The sequence below is a fragment of the Orcinus orca genome, chromosome 19 (assembly GCF_937001465.1).
Source record: "Orcinus orca chromosome 19, mOrcOrc1.1, whole genome shotgun sequence".
NCBI lineage: Eukaryota > Metazoa > Chordata > Mammalia > Artiodactyla > Delphinidae > Orcinus > Orcinus orca.
The window spans coordinates 4331527-4350921 of record NC_064577.1 but is presented as its reverse complement, the minus strand read 5'-3'; the positions used below and the strand labels follow the sequence as shown (position 1 = coordinate 4350921).

The window sequence follows — 19395 nt, the reverse complement described above, 5'->3', positions numbered from 1 at the left end:
GGTTTGTGGAGGACCCGCTGGGAGCAGGCCTGGAGGTCAGGAACCACCCGCTGATCCAAGTGAGCCCGTGCTCTCTTCCCCCTCTTCCCTCAGCCTGGACCTCCCCGATTCCAGAGACTCCAGAAGGTCTCCAAACTCAGTTACCAAACCATGGCCATCCCAGGCACACGTGCCGACAAGCATTGTTCTTTCTTTCTTTATTCGAAGGACACTGGGAAAGGGGAGAGCCCCCTGCTGAGAAGGCTCCTGTCCGTTGGTGGGGACCAGTGGGGTGTCATCAGGGTAGCTTTCCGGGAGGAGGAGAGGTTAAAGATTGGAGGAAGGGGAGGGGCCGAGGATACAGCCTCCTGCGTGAGTGACAGCTAGCGGCGTCGGACGAGGTGGACCTGGCCAGAAGCAGAGCCAGCCAAGGACGTGGTCTCTCCAGCAGAGCTCAGGATCCGGGGAGGGCGGGGGTGATGAGCAGAGCCAGACGGCAGCCCAGGGCAGGGCTGGCCTATGTCTGCACGTGGGTCAGCTGGATGTCGCCCCCCACCTCCAGGCTGTTGATGGCGGGCAGGTTCTTCAGGCGGTGGTAGTATTCACACAGGTGCTGGCCGTCCACGGCCAACTTGAGGCAGGCGCCTTCACACATGATCCACACCTGGACGAGAGGCCCCGGCATCTGTACCCCGCCTGGACTGTCCTCAAAGCCAAAGGCAGCCTCACGTCTGCCTCCCTCCTTCCCACCTTCCCCAGACGTTAGTTAAGCGAGACGTACACCTCCATTCGAGCCACACCGAAGGATTCGCTCTTCCCCGAACACGCCTCGTGCTCTCCTTCCCTGTGCTTCTACATATTCTCTTCCTCCCCCCAGAATACCCGTCCCCCTGGGCTCCCCGCTCTGCACACCTCGTCCACGTGGATCACTGCTACTCCCCCTCCAGGACTCGCCCTCCTGCAGCCAGCCTTCCCGGCCTTTCCCCAACTCCTGAGCCCCTCCTAGCTGAGTCAGGCGCCGCCCTCAGGCTGTGTCCCGCACCCCTATCCTTACCCTCTGGCTGGACCCTGAGCCTCTAGGGACACAAATGCTGGCCTGTGTCATCCATGCCCCTAGGACCCGGCACACAGGAGTGCTGGGCGTCTGCACTCCTGCTGCGGCAGCCTCCTAACTTGTCTCTTCCACCCCGACATTCTCCCAGAGGCGGTGGCAGCACAGCTGTTAGAATACCATCGTCCCCATCACATAGCTAACAGCAGCAGCAGAGTCACTGCGCACCGGGCACTGTCCTAACCGTGTCACAGACTCGATTTCATTTCCTTCTTCCATCTCTGTGAGATCACTGTTACTAGCAGTCCCATATTTTAGATAAGGGAACAGAGGCACAGAGCTGTTAAGACACTTGCTCAAGGTCACATAGCTATCAAAGTATATTGCTCTCTGGCTTGAAACACACCAACACCCTGGGCTAAAATTCACAATCCATGACCCACAAGGCCCTACATCGGTCATTTTCAAGCCTGGGTGAGGAGTATTAGGGCATATTTAAAAATACGGGTGTCCAGGCTCACCCTCTCGTGGTCCTGGGGTGGGACCAGGCATTGCTTTTTCTTTTTCAAGTTCTCAGGTGATTTGAGTCCGTAGTCAGGGCCGAGAACCCAGCTCTGTGTCGTCCGGGCCGCCAGCAGTGCCACCCACCACCTCCCCATCCTCGATCTCCCAGAAGCCCCGGGGCCTCCTGCTTCCTAGACAGGCCACGACCATGACCCTCTGCCTCGGTGATAATATCAGCTCCCTCTGCTGCCCCTTAGATTTTTTGCAAGATGGGCTCCTCCTACCACTGAGGTCCCGCCTGCGCTGGGGCCTCCTCCAAGGTCTGCCCCCACCTAAGGAAGCATGGCCCCTGCCCAGGGCTCACTTATTTCTTATTCTACTTTGCCCTCCACGTAGTACCCGTTGCTATTCTGCAGCGATCTGTCCGTACATTTGTTTCCTTGTTCCTCCCCGACCTTGATTGTAAACTCCATGGGGGCAGGACCTGGACTGTTTCCTCATTGCCCCCCAGTACCTGGGGTACTTGCTTCTCAAAGTGGGCCTGGATGAAATAGCTGATAAATGACTGTTGAATGAATGAGTGAGTGAGTGAGTGAATGGATGACACCTAATTCATGAATGAGTGAGTGAGGGAATGGATGACACCTCATTCATGAATGAGTGAGTGAGTGAATGGATGACACCTCATTCATGAATGAGTGAGTGAGTGAATGGATGACACCTCATTCTTGAGTTCGATTTGGCACTGATTGGCTGTGTGACCTTAGCAAGTAACCTGCTCGTGTCAGTTAGTCTCATCTGCCACCTGCCTTATGTGGGACAGTGACAGTAAAATGATAGTAGCAGTAATTTGGGGAACACTTTCCCCTCTTCTGGGCCCCATCCTCACCCCAGAGGCGTCAGCTCTTGTCTCGATCAAGGTGCCCCCAGATGACCTCCACCCGCTACTCCACTGCCCCTCGAGAGCCCCTCCCAGCTCGGGGCTGCAGCATCTCACCGAGAAGCTCTGGCCTCGGAAGAAGGGCATCTGTCGGGGCAGGCTTCGCTCCTCAGACCCCCAGCAGCTGTTGATTTGCGTGTTGCGGACCACGGCATTCTCGTCGAAGCGGGGGTTCAGGTGGAAGGCGATGTCTCTCCCGGAACACAGGTTGATGTAGAACCTGGGGATGGGCCGCTCCCATGGACTCTCTGCCCCGAGCCGGGGGAATGGCCCGAAAGACCTTGGGCTGTCTCTTCTCCCCAGGAACCCTGGCTTACCTCTGAGCACTGGGCAGGACGGTACCCGACACCATGATGCTCTTGGAGGGGTACAGCCCACCGGGGATAGAGGTGAAGAAAGGTATCGGCTGTGGGGAGGAGGGGGCAGGTCAGACGGCAGCGGCCAGAGCAGCCGCCGCTGCAAGAGAAACTTCATGACAACTTCTGTGCATTTGGACTGTCAGTCGACAACTTAACTGTGCCTGTATCTTCAAGAAAGAACTCCATGGTATCTTTACTTGGCTCAGTAAATGGCAAAGGAAAACTTCCCAGCATTCCTCAAATTAACGGGCATTTACTGTCATGAAAAGAGCTTTGGTTGGACACAAAGGTTGCTTGGGCTGAGAAGGGAAGACCGTGTAATATGCTCATGGTGAAGGGACGATTTTCAAGGTGAAAGCCCCTTTCCTAAGTCTTCTAAGTTACCTGGAAGTTTCCAGAACTTCAGTTTACTAAGGGACTGCTTTTCATTTTGTAAGCTGCCCTCCCCTCTTCCCCTACCCCAAACCTGCACAACACAAACCAGAACTCCACCCCTCCCAGAGAAACCACTTACATAGGTTGGGTTGGGATATGCCATGGGTGGGATCATGGGATTCTGCTGAAAAGAGATCGGGAAATTCAGTACGGGAGTGTGCGCACACGCACACGCGCACGCACACACACACACACGCCCTGGCACGTTCTAGAGGCGATGCTCCAATGGGAGACTGAGGTCGTGAGGCTTCAGGCGTTGGATTCTCCCAGTCACCTTCCTTCCCATGTCAGCCTTGGCGGGACTCCTGCTGTGTTCCTGGATCCCATCATGGTCACCTGCCCCTCAACCCCTCCAAGGGCAGCCCCACTGACTCCAGGCCCCCCGTGTGCTCTGCACTGGCACAGGAGGAGGAGAAGCAGCCTAAACCTGTGATCAGCAGTGACATCCTGGGGGCTTGTCCTCAGGATGGAGGGTCTCATATCCAGATACGGGGACCACTGCACTCCCCTCTCAGGGACAGAAGGACCCGTTTTCCTGTTGGTCCCTAGGGTCCTATTTCTTGGGTCGTTGGGTAAATCCAGCCTGATCCAGAATCTCTACTGTCCCAAGGAGAGTTTTACGTGCGTTTCTCCTAAGCAGAGGGCCCAGCCCCAACTGTCCCCATCTTCCTTGCTAAACTGCTTTCTTCCTGACTCTGGGCCTAGAGAATTCACTCCTTGGGAAAGGGGCACGTGGTGGGGCTGTGAGCTGACCAGAGCGTTCAGACTTACAGGGAACATCTGTCCAGGGGTGCTCTGCACGGTGTGGATGACGGTCTTAGTCTGGAAGAAAGAAGCCCCATTATAACCGGCTCTCACCGGTGTGAAGACTGCCACCTGCCACCGGAGGGCACCACCTAACACACTCCTCTTAGGTGAGGTCATCTTGAGCTTGTAACCAGCCCCATCAGCCTGACCAGACGCCCTAAAATTGGCAGGTAGAGGTGTTTCTTCTCTGGAGAAGAAACATGGCCTGCGGCCTGCATCTTTCTCAGGGCAATCTCTCTAGCACAGCCTCGCTTTGCAGAAGGAAGAAGTGAACGTGGGGCCTTGGTGTCCTGTGGCTGCCCACAGAGTGGTAGGGCCTTGAGCAAACCAGCGGCCACTGGGGCTCCTTCCCGATTCATCAGGGCCAGCCACCCCTCCCCGCACCCCGAACTCCCTCCCACCATCACCCCAGCCGGGCAGATGGCCCAAGGGTCTGGCCTTGGCGGCCCTTCCCTCCAATGGGAGAGGCTCCACGCTTGACTCCGCCTCCTCCTTTTAACCCACAGGAAAAGCCGAAGTGAAGAGATTCCGTAGAGAGAGCAAGACACTTACGATGGGAGCCGAGCCGGCCGTCCAGATCCTTGGAGGCTGAAGGGGATGAGAAACCACAGTGGTGGTTAACACTGGTGCCACACGAGAGTAACACGGCGGCAGAAGCTGTGGTAAGAAATGCCTCCCCACACGCGGCCTCCCTCCTGAGCCTTCTGGGAGCCCAGATTCTCACCCAGCGTCCCGGGTACACTGTGGTTATGCAGGGTGGGTGGAGAGGGGGAACATTCCCATTGGCTCCTTCAGAAGGAGAGGAGGGTGTGTCTGATGCAGACCATTTAGCTCCGGGAGGCCAAGCCGTTACTCCCGGTGCCACATTTCACCCATAAGGTGAAAACTTACATTGGCTGAAGGCCTGCTGTGTGCCAGGCTCTGGCTTCAAGACTTTACAACGAGGGAGGCATCCTTGCCTCCTATTTCGCCGGTGAGGCAACTAGTCTCCGAAAGCTTAGGCAACTTGCCCGAGCTCACCCAGGTAACAAGAGAGAAAATCCAGATGGTACCCAGTTCTGCTGATTGTATCCACCACACCCTGTCCTCCCCAGGCCAGGGCCAAAGTCGGGCTGCCCTGCAAAGGCTGCCTGCGGCCCCACCAGTCCTGCGTCCGCATGGCAGAAGGCAGGCGCCCCAGCTGCGCCGTGCTGGGCCCGGGGAGGCTGGGTAGAGAGACGGCCTTCCTCCCAGTGTCCGCTGCTCAAGTGGCCAAAGAAAGGGCCAGGCCTGCTCCCCTTCCTGTCCGGGCCCCAGCCTTCACCCGGCAGACTGTTCCTCTCGCAAACCTATTCCACATTCACTAACCGAGTCCCTACTGCATGCCGGGCACTGTGCAAAATGCTAAGGATCCACAAATGAACCAGCTACAGTCCCAGCCCACAAAGGGCCTGGTGGGTGTAGGGAAGGAGGGAGGAGAGTGGGGAGGAGACACACATAGGCACAATGATAGCAGGACGTGGCGGCTGGAATAGCACAGAGATATCCCAAGTCTGTGGTGACTCAGGAGGGCATCCAGCGAGCTGCTCCGGGGACGGTGCTCCAGCGGAGTGACACTTAAGGAGAGCTGTGAAGGGCCATTTGGGAGAGGCTGGATGTGGGTGGCAAAGGGTGCTTTCAGCACTGGGACAGCATGTGCAGAAAGCACGGTGGCCTGAGAGAGCCCCAAGTGAGCAGTGGAGGCTGCGTGAGCTTCCCGGGTGAGGGATGAAGCCGGGAGGGAGGCTGGGGCAAGATTGGGGAGGATTCTGCAGGTCCTGCTATCTGGACTTTATCTAGAGGGACTTGGGGCCTTTAGGACTTTAAAGCAAGGGGAGGACGTGATCAGATTTGTGCATAGGAAGGTCACTGTGGTGGGTGAGTGGGGCGTGGGGAAGCAGGCCGTGGTCGGAGTGTTGAGGGGGCAGATGGCCTGGACCAAGGCAGTGGCTTTGGGAAGAGAGGTACTGGTGCCCTGGAGAGATAAGGAGAGAAAGGAAGAGCCAAGGACAGCTCCCAGGTCCCCAGCTCTGGGCCCGGGGCTGTGGATGGAGGCAGGGAGCCTTTGGGCATGACAGGCCCTGGAGACCCTGGCTGGCGTGCTGGCTGGACCAGCGTCTCGAGTGCTCTGTCCTTCCTGCTGACAGCTCAGCCTCCCCAGGCCTCCACTGAACTCACTTTCGGTTTGCGCCCCTTGGGCTTGTGTGGGAAACAGGCAGCCTGGGAGAACTGCACCGTGGAGAAGGCGGGCGGGATGAGAGCTGCGCCGGTGTTCTGTTAAAACATAAAGGTGCCATGGGCTGAAGAGAAGCACTAACGGAAGAGGGGAAAAGCAGGGGCCACAGGCAAGAGGGAGACAGACAGGCAAGCAGGCGGAGTGGGGGTGTCCAGGACGGGCAGAGGGAAGGTTACGCTCCAGGGAGTGATGGCAGGCTGGCTGTCTCTCTCTCCACCTCCGTCTCTCTCTCCTCTCTCCCCAGCCCCACAGGGGGAGTTAGGGAGGGAAGGAATATGAGAGATGAGGACCAAAGAGAAAGGGCCTCATATCTGTCAGGGGCCTGCTGTGTGCCTTCGCATCTCAGGGAACACACTCAAATACCAAAGTGGTGCTGACAGCTCCCAACCAGCGGCCTGGGGCCCTGCAGAATGTGGGCCCAGCATTCCCCAATCTTTCCAGTTTTCACAAAAAACCAGAAATCCAGATGACCATGTGCTATCGCCTGACCTTTTTTTTTTTTTTTTTCTAAACTGCGGTGAAATGCACATAAAATTGACCATCTTAACTATTTTTAAGTGTACAGTTCAGTGACATTAAGTCGACTCCTATAGCTGGGCAACCGTCACCGCCATCCAGCTCCAGAACTTTTTCACCTTGCAAAACTTCTGCTGAGAGACCTCGCTGGTGGTGCAGTGGTTGAGAATCCGCCTGCCAATGCAGGGGACAGGGGTTCGAGCCCTGGTCCGGGAAGATCCCACATGCCGCGGAGCAACCAAGCCCATGCGCCACAACTACTGAGCCTGCGCTCTAGAGCCCATGTGCCACAACTACTGAAGCCCACGTTCCACAACTACTGAAGCCCGCGCGCCTAGAGCCCCGCTCAATGCAATTAGAGAAGGCCCACGTGCAGCAACAAAGACCCAACGCAGCCATAAATAAGTAAATAAATTAATTAATTAAAACAAAACAAAACAAAAAGCTTCTACTGACCTTTTAGATGCTGGTAACACATTCAAAAATTTTAAAGGACAGAGAGGGTCAAATAGACCCAAGTGTGGCCCACGCAGGCTGTTCTGTGACCTCTGATGTGTATCGCCTCATTGAACTCACACAAGGACCTATGGGGTGGCAGAGACCCTGCTCCTTCCACAGGTGAGGAAACTGAGGCTGGGAGAGGCGAAGTCACTTGTCTAAGATCCCCCAGCCCATGAGAATGGCAGAGCTGGTGATTTGAGCTGGATTCAGTTTGATTCCCAAGCCTCGGGTCTTTCTAGAACCACACAGCCTCCTAACGAGGGTGGGAATGACAGAGATGAGTGGCCTAGGAGCCCGGGAGACTGAAGCAGGTGTCCCAGACAGAGACAGCGACACAAGAAGGACAGGACGGGGGAGCCACAGGTGTGTCCCCAGAGCCACCTGAAAAGGAGACTGGCTGGCACTTTGGGGCCCACGCAGCAGGGCCTGGGCACAGTGGACCGGGCCCTGCACCCAGCTCCTGGGGGCGGGTGCCGGGTGGACAGTCTGACCTGAAAGCTGATGTAGGACAGCTGCACGGCGCCCGTGACGCAGATGGTGTTGACGCGGTGGAAGGGCACGCGGTGTGCGTACTGCATGAAGAGGTTCTTGTTCACCATCACCTGCCGAGATGAGTGCATGTTCCAGGAGGGGGTCCCTGGCCAGGTGGGAACTCACCCAAGCTTCTGGGACCCCTGCTTCTAGAAGTTTAGACCTGTGTCTAGTTTTCACATCCATCCCCTGTAGGTCGGGGGCATCAGCCTTCAGAGCTGCGCCAGTTACAGGAACATGCTTGTGACCCAAACACAATCCCTACGTGGCTCTGGTTGTTGGCTTTTTAGTTCTTATGGTTGTTTGCTTATTGCAGTAGGTTTGTCTTTCTAATCTTAGGTCACCTGGGGTGTTACTGAAATATGCATACAAATGTTCCTGGGGAGCAGAGGAGAGGTGACGTCAGGTTGCATGTTGAGGGGTTGGGAACATCCATGTTCACACAGAGAGGCATAGACACAGATGTACTCACCCCTTCTGCTGTCTCCCCAAGCCCAGAGACACTGCGCTGCTTGCAAAAGCAGTTTGCAATGCCCTGCAAAACTAAGCCATTAATAACACCTGGATAAAGGCTGCAACAATGTAACAAAAACAAATGTTACCAGGGACCTGGAGTGGAAGAAGGGCAGAGGAACGGAAATAATTTGGACTTTAAAGACCCAGGAGGCCAAAAAGCACCATGGTGACCTATCTAGTGCTTATTTCTGTAGTAAAAGAAGCAACAGGTGCATATGTAGATGCAGGTGAAGGTGCCTAAGGAGACTGCATCCTTACAAGCAACAAAGGTGTTGCTCACGTGACTATTTAAATGGTATTCACTGCGCCTGATAAGGCTGGGGGACAGGCAGCTGAAGGGAAGAGAGGAGAGTTCCTGCTCACCTTGAACTCCGAGCTCTGTACCAGGAAGCAGAGCTCAAAGGGACACCCCCTCTGGAAGGGCATTTGCATCTTCCTTTCCTCAGCCCCCCAGCTTCCTTTCTGCTTCGTGTTGCAGACCACATATCCGCCTTCTTCAAACCGAGGGTTGAAGTGCAAGGCAATGTCATTGTCATTGTGGCCGGTCTGAAAGTTCACAGCAAACCTAGGCCAAGGGAAATCAGACAGTGCTCTCGGTATCCTGGTTTACTGCCAAGGGTGGGAACAGGAGGGTCTCACGCCTTTGACTGACATCTATCTGGGATCCTGCCTACAACCTGCGTGGCTGGTTTGTACCCATCCTTAGTGGTTGCCATCCTTTTGCTCACCTGATTTGCACTTAGTATGTTTTTGTGCAGTTACCACATTTTGCCCTTACAGTGTGATTTTCTAAAAATAAGTAGAAAATGGGTAAAGAAATGTATCCAAGTTGGAAGTCGAGAAATGTGCCTAGGAGTGAGAACCTTTTGCACCAAGCGGTCGCTCATTGGAGGCCAGCCCACGTCTGCTCAGTTGAGAGAGAAGAGGACAGATGGGAAGAGCACGTGACATTGATGGGACGCCTACAGAGACGGTGCCTAAAGGGGAGGCATAAAATAAACACTAGCTCTCCGGGCGTGGGTACCTCAGTGTGCGCGTCTGCCCCCTGTAGATGTTAGCGTGTGTCCACCTGACCTGAGTGAGGTCAGCAGGCCCGGACCCAGACCCCAGCTCTTCACTGTTTGTCATTGGCAATGAACCCGTACCTCGCTACCCTCAAGCTGCCTCACCCTGGAAAGGGGGTGACTGCCTTCCTTCGAGGATGGTTAACAAGGCGGCCAGGGGAAATCCCCAAGCAAGCAACTCTTTGTTCCCATCTCTCCTCGGAGGAAGCCCCTCACCGTCCCGGCTTCCTTCGGGTACAGCCTTGACTCTAAGGTGAGGACTGAAATGAAAGAATCTTCCGAGGGACCTGGCTCACAAAGTGGGCGCGATAAATGTTTGTTCTGCCTCTTCCCAGACGGAGCTCACTCGTGTCCCCAAACCAAGTTCCAGTCTGAGGTTCTGAGGGTCTCCAGCGAGGAGCCTGTCTCTAACCGCCTTCCCTGAACTCAGCCCCAGTGTGGTTCGCAGCCTGCCTCTCGGGGTCACTTTGGTCTCCCCAACAGACACACAGCAGTCAGAGAGCACGCCTCGCTCTCACGTCATGCCCCACAGAGCCAGGCGCTGCCCTGCACCCAAGGGTGGCCCTCGATGGACAGAGCCCCTACCTGCATAGCCCCTCCACTTTTTTTTTTTTGGCCGCACAGCTTGCAGCATCTTAGTTCCCCAACCAGGGATCAAGCCTGTGCCCCCTGCAGTGGAAGCATGGAGTTCTGACCACTGGACCGCCAGGGAAGTCCCCAGAGCCCGTTCTCCTTCTCGGTTACGGGGGTTGTGTCCTGGATGCCGTCCTCAACACCGGAGCACTCTGTGAACCCTCAGCCAGCGGGGCCTGCGGGAAACTGGCCTGGCCCTGAGCCCAACCGCCCTCCCTCTGGGGAATACCAAAGGGAAAGGAAACTCCAAGTGACTCTGGAATGAGAAAATCTAAGTCCCTATTCCTCTTAAAGTGGAGAATAGTGTTTCTGAAATATCTCTGGGTGTAGTTTTCCCTTTGCGGTCCTCCAGCTTCATTCCTGTGTTCCTTTGAAAATTCCTGCCCCAGGGAAGGGAGAGAGCAAAAGCTCCCATCACAAGGGGGACCCTCGGAGGTAGGGAGAGATTCTATTAGACAGGGTGGGAGTAGAAAGCCCTCCTGCGTTGGGAGAAAGGGTAGGCAGAGGAAGGGGGAGAGAGAAAGCAATGGAAGTTCAGAGTCGAGGTCTGGGACTCCCATGCTGGCAGAGTTTTGGGGGATCTGGGTGCCTCACTTCCCTCCGAGTCCCCTGGGGGCACTCAGGGCTCTCAAAGTCCCATGGTCAGTGTGGCCATGTCCACCTGGAGGGGAAACAATGGCAGAGGAAGTCATCTAGAATCTAGATGCAGGGGTAGGGCTGGGCCTGGGAGGGGCCTGAAAGGATCCAGGAGGTCCCCAGGCCCCACACAAAGTGATGAGAGGAAAAGTAGGGGCAGAAGCCAGCTGGGATTGGGACAGAGAGGCTGCTGAGAGAGGGCCACGTGTCCAGAGGGGCCTCCGTGGGCACTGTGGACCTCAGGGTGCAGCCCACGTGGACCCCACCGAAACTGGGCACGGGTCCCAGGCCCCCGAGCCACCCGGACCTCAGCAGAGGTCAGCCAGGGCTGCGTGAGCATCCGAGGACCCTCCTGCCTCTGAGAATACGTGCGAGCTCTTCGCTTGGGAAGCCCCCTTGGAGCTAGGAGGAGCGCTGGAAACAGTGCTAAGATATTTATTTTTTGAATTGACTTAGCATTTTCCAGAAAAGAGCTTGAAACTGAAAGAGACCAAATTACAACTTTGATGGCAAGTTTAACTATTTCCACGTCAGACCAAGTGAGGGTTCCGAAGTAGATGAGGGCAGCTATAGGAAATGAAGGAAGGTGATGCTTTTGCAACTCTGGGTCATAGCATAAAATGCTATGCCTCTGGGCTGGGCTGCTTCCCTCCTTAGACTGGGAGCTCTCATGGGCCCCTCCCCCGTCTTTGGGGAGTCTGGTTAATGGTGCCCTGGGCGCTACTGGCAGATGGCAGGAGTGCCGTGCACTGTTGGCAGGGGCCGGGCCCCGCTCATCCCCTGAGCCAGGTGCGGGCAGCTCGGAGGATGCTGGGTGGACCAACCTGAGCTGAGAGCGCCCTGGTTCGCTCAGGGGCAAGGCTGCGAGAAACAACAATTCCAGGTACCTGTTTCCGTTGGAATATATAACGGTCCCATTGATGGTGATCTGAAGTCCGTCCTGGAGACCCCCTTGGATTACCCCAGTGAAGGGGACGACCTGCGGGAGGAGACAGTGGTCAGCGGGCCGGCCTGCTTCTCTCCATCCCCTTCAGCACTTGCTGGGGGCTGGCCTGGGTGTCGGGCCCTGGGCTAGGGGCCAGGTGCAGCTGTGAGCAGGACAGATTGAGGCTCTGGTCCACGGACCTTCCAGGCTTGCAGCGAGGAAGTTACACAGACGTTCTGAGGTTGTAAGAAGGAGATCCCTCCGGCTCTGGGAGGATGTGACAGGGACAGCGTGACAGCTGCTAAGAGGAAGAAGTGGCACGTGCACAGCCCTGAGATGGGAGGGAACCAGGGGAGTGAGGAGGGGGCTGCTGGACCCCAGGCCAGGTTCCTAGCAAAGTCCCCTGACTGGGGACTCAGGGGGCCCAAGGGACCAAAGAGACCCACCAACCTGTTCTCGAGGATAGACCTTCTGCTCACCTGAACAGGCCAAGAAGAAGGCATCCTCCCCTCTCCTGCCCATCCCACCCTGAGAACAGTGGTGACCGTGACCTTTGCCCTCCACCGCCTCAGAAAGTGCCTCTTCCCGGGTGCTCTCTGCAACCACGGGGCAGCCCCCTCTTCTATTCCTGCTCCTGGGCTCCCATTCCTTCCCCCAGGCCCTTGGCATCCTCCAAAATCCTAATGTGACATCTCCACCCCTCCTGGGCCCCATGACTTTGTCACATTCTCTTTCCTGAGCCTCTATAAAGGATCCATGGTTACTGTGAGGGCTGCCTCATTTTAGAACCAGGCATACTCCAGATTTAAACCCTAATTTAGCTCCTTGTTAACTTAGCGGCCTTGGGAAGTTTATTTAACTTCTCTTTGCCTCAATTTCCTCATCTGTGAAATAGAGGTAAATCCCACCTTCTGAGTGAGATTGATGATTGAGTGACAAAAAGTCTGTGGAAGAGACTGGTACATAGTAGGTTATCTCTCTACTGCCCCTCTGCTTCCTTCCACCTTGGTCTCTCTAATCAAAATTCCTAAATTGCTTATGTCTCAACTTTCAAAGCTTCCTTCCTGAATGCCTTTTATCTAATGTGGTTCTACAAACTGCCTTAAACACAGTTCTATCTCCTAGTCAATTTTCACATTTTTCAAGTTGTTCAAGTCTTTTCTACCTTCTCCTTCAAGTGAATTCCTTACAAAAATTAAATGTGTGGGAAGAGATATGGGGACATATGTATAACTGATTCACTTTGTTATAAAGCAGAAACTAACACACCATTGTAAGGTAATTATACTCCAATAAAGATGTTAAAAAAAATTAAATGTGTACAGGAGCCAGGCAGGTTATGTATATAGGTGAGCTGGCCAGGTAGGGTACAATAGGGAGTGGTAGGGACTGAGGCAAAGTAGACATCATCTTCCTTATCTAAAGAGGCAGTGTCCACTCAGCTGTAACCAGTGATTACCATCCAGGTCCAGTGTTGGCAGAGCTTCCAAGTCTTTAGGAGACCAAAATCTGGAATTTTTTTCTGTAAAACTTTCTAATTTCTGGGGGAAAAATCCTTTAAAAAGGATTGTAGAAGAATTCCTTTGTTATAGAGACATATAATGACATATTTGCAATGAAATGATATATCTAGATTTGCTTCAAAATAATCCAGAAGTGGAAAGGGAAGTAGGGTTGGGTAGAGATGAAGCAAGATAGGTCATGAGTTGAAACTGAATGACGGGTATGTGTTGTTTATGATACTATTCTCTCTAAATTTGCTTTAGCAACGAGTTAAAATAAACACTGTGCAGGCAAACAAAAAACACCCACCAGCCCAGTTCAGTCCTAGCCTATGTCCTTGAGTTGTACAACCACTCAGGATCCAGAGAAACCCCTCCTAACTCATGTGCACAGCTTGCCCTGGGAGATAACCTGTAACACCAGGATCCCATTCAGACAGACTCTGCTCTCCATGGACCTTTGGGAAAGGTGTCTCTTGTGGCACCCCAGGTTAGGTCTGAACTCTGCCATTAAATACTTTGGTGACCTTAAGCAAATCATGGCTTCTCTACATCTCTGGGTTCTTTCTGTTGTCTCTGTCCATGCCAGTGATTTTGAAGAAGTAGAATCAGCCTGACACAGTTACAGACCAGCATGCCGTACTTCCTGGAAAAAGCATCCCCTCATTTGTTTGTTGAAGCCTGAAGTTCTCTTAAGAGCCTTTCACACCATCGTGACAGACAGGGCTTAAAATGCATACTCCTGGCAAGTATGGGCCCTTCCCTTAAGCATATTCACACTAAGGTATAAAGAACTGAAAGCAGAGTGTGTTGGGATGGGGTCATCAGAGCACAGAAGGAGGCAGAAGGGAGGAAGCCATGTGTGGATAATGGGGGCGGGCAGTACAGGTTAATCTTAAGGAAGGATTTCCCCCAAGAAAAGCTTTGTGAGATTTTATTGTCTTAAATGGTGACCTCAAATTCTGAAACACAAGATTGCTTCAAACCGAGTATAATCCTAAAGGCAAGATTATTCACTGCCACGTTATAATTGCACAACATCGGAGAGTCCAAAAGTCCACCAAGAAGAAAATGGTGAAATTAATTACGGTATTTCCATACAGTGGCTTCTGTGGAGGCCGAACACGAAGAGAAGAGGAAGAAGGGGACTCTTTGAGAACTGATACAGAACGATGCCACGTGTATTATTTAAAAAATGGGTTGGGGAGGCTATATACATATATTTACTTACCATGAATAAAACATTTCTGGAAGGATTCAAAGAAACTGCTAACATTGGTTGACTCCAAGGAGGGTATGGTAGACTAAATGATTACTGCCCTCCCCTCTGTCCCATCAAAAATGTCTACATTCTAATCCCTGGAAGTTGTGAATATGTTGCTCTACACGGCAAAAGGGATTTTGCATATGTAATTAGGTTGAGGATCTTGAGATGTAGAGGTTATCCTGGATTATCCAGGTGGGCCCAGTGTAGTCACAGGGTCCTCAAAGAGGGAGGCAGAAGAGGAGAATTGGTAGTAGGAGATGTGACAACAGAAGCAAGAAGCTGCTGGCTTTAAAGGAGGAGGAAGGGGCCACAAGCCAACGCAAGCAGGCAGCCTCTGGAAGCTGGAAAAGGCAAGGAAACATTCTCGGACTTCCGTGGTGGCACAGTGGCTAAGAATCCGCCTGCCAATGCAGGGGACACGGGTTCGAGCCCTGGTCCGGGAAGATCCCACATGCTGCGGAGCAACTAAGCCCGTGCGCCGCAACTACTGAGCCCACATGCCACAACTACTAAAGCCTGCGTGCTCTAGGGCCTGTGCTCCACAACAAGAGAAACCACCGCAGAGAGAAGCCCGTGCGCCGAGAAGCCTATGCACCGCAATGAAAAGTAGCCCCTGGCTCACAGCAACTAGAGAAAGCCCACGCGCAGCAACAAAGACCCAATGCAGCCAAAAAAATTAAAAATTAAAAATAAAATGGAACAACCACTTAAAAAGAAAAAAAAAAAGATGAAAACATTTGAGATTCAACAGTTGCAGAAAAAAAAATAAAAAGGAAACATTCTCCCCTGAAGCCTCCAAAAGGAAATAGCCTTGCTGACACTTGGATTTTAGAGTTCTGACCTCCAGAACCGTAAGAGAATGAATTTGTATTGTTTTAAGCCTGGCTGGCCAAGGACCCCTCCGTGCGTGTATGTGTGTGTGTGTGCGTGTATGTGTGTGTGTGCGTGTGCGTGTGTGTGTGCGTGTATGCGCGTGTGTGTGCGTGTGTGTGTGTGTGTGTGCGTGTATGCGTGTGTGTGTGTGTGCGTGTGACCTCAGCAGGAAACAGCAGCACATGCTTTTGCTTTGTATGACTTAGGAGGATGGATTTTTATGCTGGATTTATGGTCCCACAGCTTGGGCTCGCCTTCCAGCTCCCTGTGCTGGCAGCTCTGATGTTGAACAAATCACTTGACCTGCCTGCACCCCAATTCCCTCTCCGGAACAGTGAGACAATAGCATTGCCAGCCTGGCAGTGTGCTTCAGAGGATTAGGTGAAAGGCTGAGTGGAAAGCCCTTGGCTGGAAGGCCTTGACGATAGCAGCTGTCTGCATGAGGATGACTTAATCTTTCTGCTGGGTCAGAACTTGCTCTCAGCTCTGGGCTGTGCCTGGAGGCTGGGGATTTTTTCCTCCTCTTCCTATCCGGTCCGGAAAGCAGAGTCAGGCCCTACAGGCCAGAGGGTGGGCAGCCCCCTTCTGGAGGCCCAGTGTCACAGAGGCCACCCAACCACAGCTGGCACAGGGGGCTCACCCAGAGGGGGCAGCTTTTAGCCAAAGGGACTGCCGCCCTTCTGGTGGCCAACCTTCCCCGTCTGTGTTATCTTGTTATCCTCACAACAGCCCTGGTCATTATTAGTGCCACGTTTACAGATGAGGAGACAGGCACAGGAAGGTTGCATAACTTGCCCAAAGCCACACATGCTTTTAACCACCACACGCTCTGCTTCTCACGATGAAGCCCAGAACATCCTCGCTCCTGGCTCACCGAGTGTTCCCCTGGACCAAACAGCGAGTCCTGTCCTGACTGTGACACCAGCTGCCCTCCTGGCCCTCTGGGGGCTGGGCCAGATGAGGCCGGCAGGGCGTGGGCGAGGAATGGGGGGGGCTCCAGAGGCAGGTCCTGGAGGCGTGCCCTCCTCAGCAGACAGGCAGGGCAGAGGACCTTCCCACTGCATTTTGGAGGAAGTGAGGTCCCAGGTACTCAGGTCAATGGCTGGCCTGGGAGAGGGTGGCCACGTGGGCTGGACGGTGCTCCTGGTGCCTGTGAGGCCTGCACCCAGCCACTTTCTGGCCTGGACTTCCAAGGCCCTGTTTTGACTCTTTGCTGCCATAGAAGGAGTTTCCTTCTGATTTGAAATCTTTGGCTTTTGAATCCAAGGGTTAGAAAGTAAAAACACGTCACCTGAATAATAAAACGTCAGGGCCTGGAAGGGACTGCGAGTCGCCCATCTGATGGAGCAAGAGGCCCAGGTGACACGCTCTGACCCCGAGGCCATGGTGGAAGCACCCACCGGGTGGCCCAGCTTCCTCCAGCCCCACCCTGGGAGCCCTCACGAGATGGACGGAGTGGCACTTGGACACTGCCCAGAGCAAACAGGCCATGCCGGGGCCCCTGCAGAGGCGGGCTTGGCCTGTTTGCCCCCCAGCAGCTCCCCAGCACCTATTTCCGCCCACCCCCGCTCCCCACGAAGGGCTCCGTCAGCCCACCTGCCGGCCTCTTGGGAAGCAGAGGCCGGGAGAGGCTCCTACTGCAGGGTCCGGCCCAGGACACAGTGACCACAGAATCCTCCTGGGCCTGGGCTGCCTCCTGCGGGCCCACGTCCTCCCGCAGTGCTCTCTCTGGGGCACCTCCTTCCTCTGGGGCGGGGTGCGGGGGGTAATCAAGTCACCTCCCTCCTCGGCCACTTACCATCTGGGGACATTTGACAAATGGCCGCCACCTCTCTGAGCCTCAGTTTTCCATGTATGACATGGGGATGACGAGGGTTTACAAAGGCCGCCTGCTACAGGGGCTCCCCAGAGAAAGCAAAAAGGCAGAGAAGGCAGCCCTTTGCACCCCACAGTGCTGGGGCAGCCCCGCTCCCCCCTAACTCCAGAGATGGTCCCTCTCAGACACCCTTGACCTGCCCTACCTTGTTCACTCACCCCTCAGGGAGCAGACACCTCCTTGGGAGGCCTTCCCTGCTGCCCCCAGACTCGTAACAATTCTAAACACTTCCAGAGCACCCACAGTGGGCCAGACACCATTCAAGCTCTCTCGACGTGCTGCCTCACTTAATCCTTACCTCAGCCCTGGGCAGTGACTTAAGGATTATCCCCATTATACAGATGCAGAAACGGAGGCTCAGAGAGGTAAAGTAACTTGCTTGAGGTCACCCAGCTAGTAAATGGCTGACCCCAGAGAAGCCATCTTCAAAGTAAATGCCCTTCACTGCCGTGCTGGGTTGTTAATCTCCCCAGAAGCCCTGTTTACTTCTCCCTTCATGCAAAAAAAGCCATCACTTTTCTAGTTGTTACTTAGGCCCTTCTTTCCCCCACTGAGCACCTAGAAGAGGAGAGGCACCCGGAGAGAGCTCAGTAAGCATTTGTCAGACGCACAAATCCCGGTGATGCTCACCCCCTCCAGCCCTGAACGGCACCAGGGAGACGGGTACAGAGCGGAAGTTGTGTCAGGGTTGCCCCAGCTGGCATTTCTGCCCTTGTGGTGTTCTCTTTGGGATGCCACCCACTTCCACCTGCAAGAGCTGCTTCCTCAGAGCCCCACAGCTGTTTCCCCCTGGCTGAGGCTACCCACAGCCCCGGAACTCACTGGGCTCAGGTAGGGAGGCTGGGCGCCGCCGAAGGCCATCTCTCCACCGTCTCCGTGGCCGCTGCCACTTTGCGCACTGACAGGGCAGTCCTCTGCACTGGGAAGGACTTAACAAAGAAATAGAAACTAAAGCAATTTGGCGGTTATTCAATGGGGAGGAGCCAGGAGCAAGAGGAAGTGAGTTTAGAGAAAGGGAGAAAGGTAGGTTGCCAAGGGAGGAGAGTGGAGGATGATACTTGGGAGAGGGAAGTGGGTGATCCTCATCCCGTGCCCTTTCCCTCCACTCTCCTTCTGCGCTCCACCCATGACCGCATAGTTCACAGAGGTTCGTGTAGGCTCAGAGGTCCTGACCACATTCACACTGCAGCGAGCTACCAGACGACACTATCCGTGAGCGTGTGGCTGTGTCATGTGTCCAGACGACAACGGTGCTGCCTGTGCACGGGTTGGTGGTGGAGCTGGGAAAGCCTGGTTATACCCATTTTCCAGACAGAGAAACTGAGGCTCAGAGAGTCTTAAGGGTCATGCCCAAGGTCACACAGCTCACTAGTGGTATCCTGAGCCATATGAGGCTACTTAGGTTCTCAAAAAGGTATTCTTCCCCTTTAAAATTCTATTCCTCATATAAAAACATAATCACGTAGGGACTTCCCTGGTGGTCCAGTGGTTAGGACTCTGCTCTTCCACTGCAGGGGGCATGGGTTTGATCCCTGGCTGGGGAATGAAGATCCTGCATGCCGCCGGCACGGCAAAAGAAAAAAAAATCAGGACTTCCCTGGTGGTCCAGTGGGTAAGACTCTATGCTCCTAATGCAGGGGGCCTGGGTTCAATCCCTGGTCAGGGAACTAGATCCTGCATGCATGCCACAACTAAGAGTTTGCATGCTGCAACTAAAAGATCCTGTGTACCGCAACTAAGAAACAGTGCAGCAAATAAATAAATCTTTAAAAAATAATCATAATCATGTAGAAAGAAATGTTTTGCAAATAGAAAACTTCGTAACGGGGTTACCTTATCCTTGTGTATAATGATGCCCTGGGAGCTTCTGATCCCTCCTCTCTATGAATTTCTCCCTTCTCTTCTCTCCCTTGATTCTGAGCTTTAGAATGGGGAGTGGAGAAGTCTTGGACATAACAGAACATTCCAAGTGACGTGGAGGTGGGGGCAATATATTGAATAAACTGTCTTTAATTGGCTCCAGCACCTTATTAAAGGAAATGATTGACTGAAACAGAGATTCAGGAACAGCTGGGTCGGGGAGCGGGGCAGGGAGGAAAGACATAGTGACAATATACTTAGCTGAAGTCAAGCAGGTTCTCACCATGTGCTAGAGACAGGGCCCCGCAGTCAAGCCTGGATGATCAGCTAAGGGTCCTACAGGCACCGCGTGGGTAGCAGGTGCCC

At 54.1% G+C, this 19395-nt stretch overlaps 1 protein-coding gene across 10 annotated transcripts; it reads right to left on the bottom strand.

Annotated features, from left to right (window-relative positions):
- Nucleotides 1–170: 170 nt before the first annotated feature.
- LGALS9 (galectin 9) lies at nt 171–18136 on the bottom strand. 10 transcript variants are annotated; one of them, XM_012532099.3, is made up of 11 exons: nt 17992–18134; nt 11614–11705; nt 8757–8958; nt 7838–7948; nt 6272–6367; nt 4628–4663; nt 4040–4090; nt 3348–3392; nt 2792–2880; nt 2532–2694; nt 171–643 (listed from the first exon to the last, which is right to left on the bottom strand). In XM_012532099.3, exons 1-11 carry the CDS (start codon nt 18028–18030, stop codon nt 497–499), a joined length of 1071 nt encoding a protein of 356 aa, XP_012387553.2. In that variant the 5' UTR covers nt 18031–18134; the 3' UTR covers nt 171–496. The 10 variants fall into 10 exon arrangements, with proteins under 10 accessions (XP_012387553.2, XP_004267201.2, XP_049558412.1 ...); XM_004267153.4 differs by having other exon boundaries at nt 3348–3389; XM_049702455.1 differs by lacking the exon at nt 17992–18134 and adding an exon at nt 11852–12169.
- Between the last annotated feature and the right edge of the window lie 1259 nt (nt 18137–19395).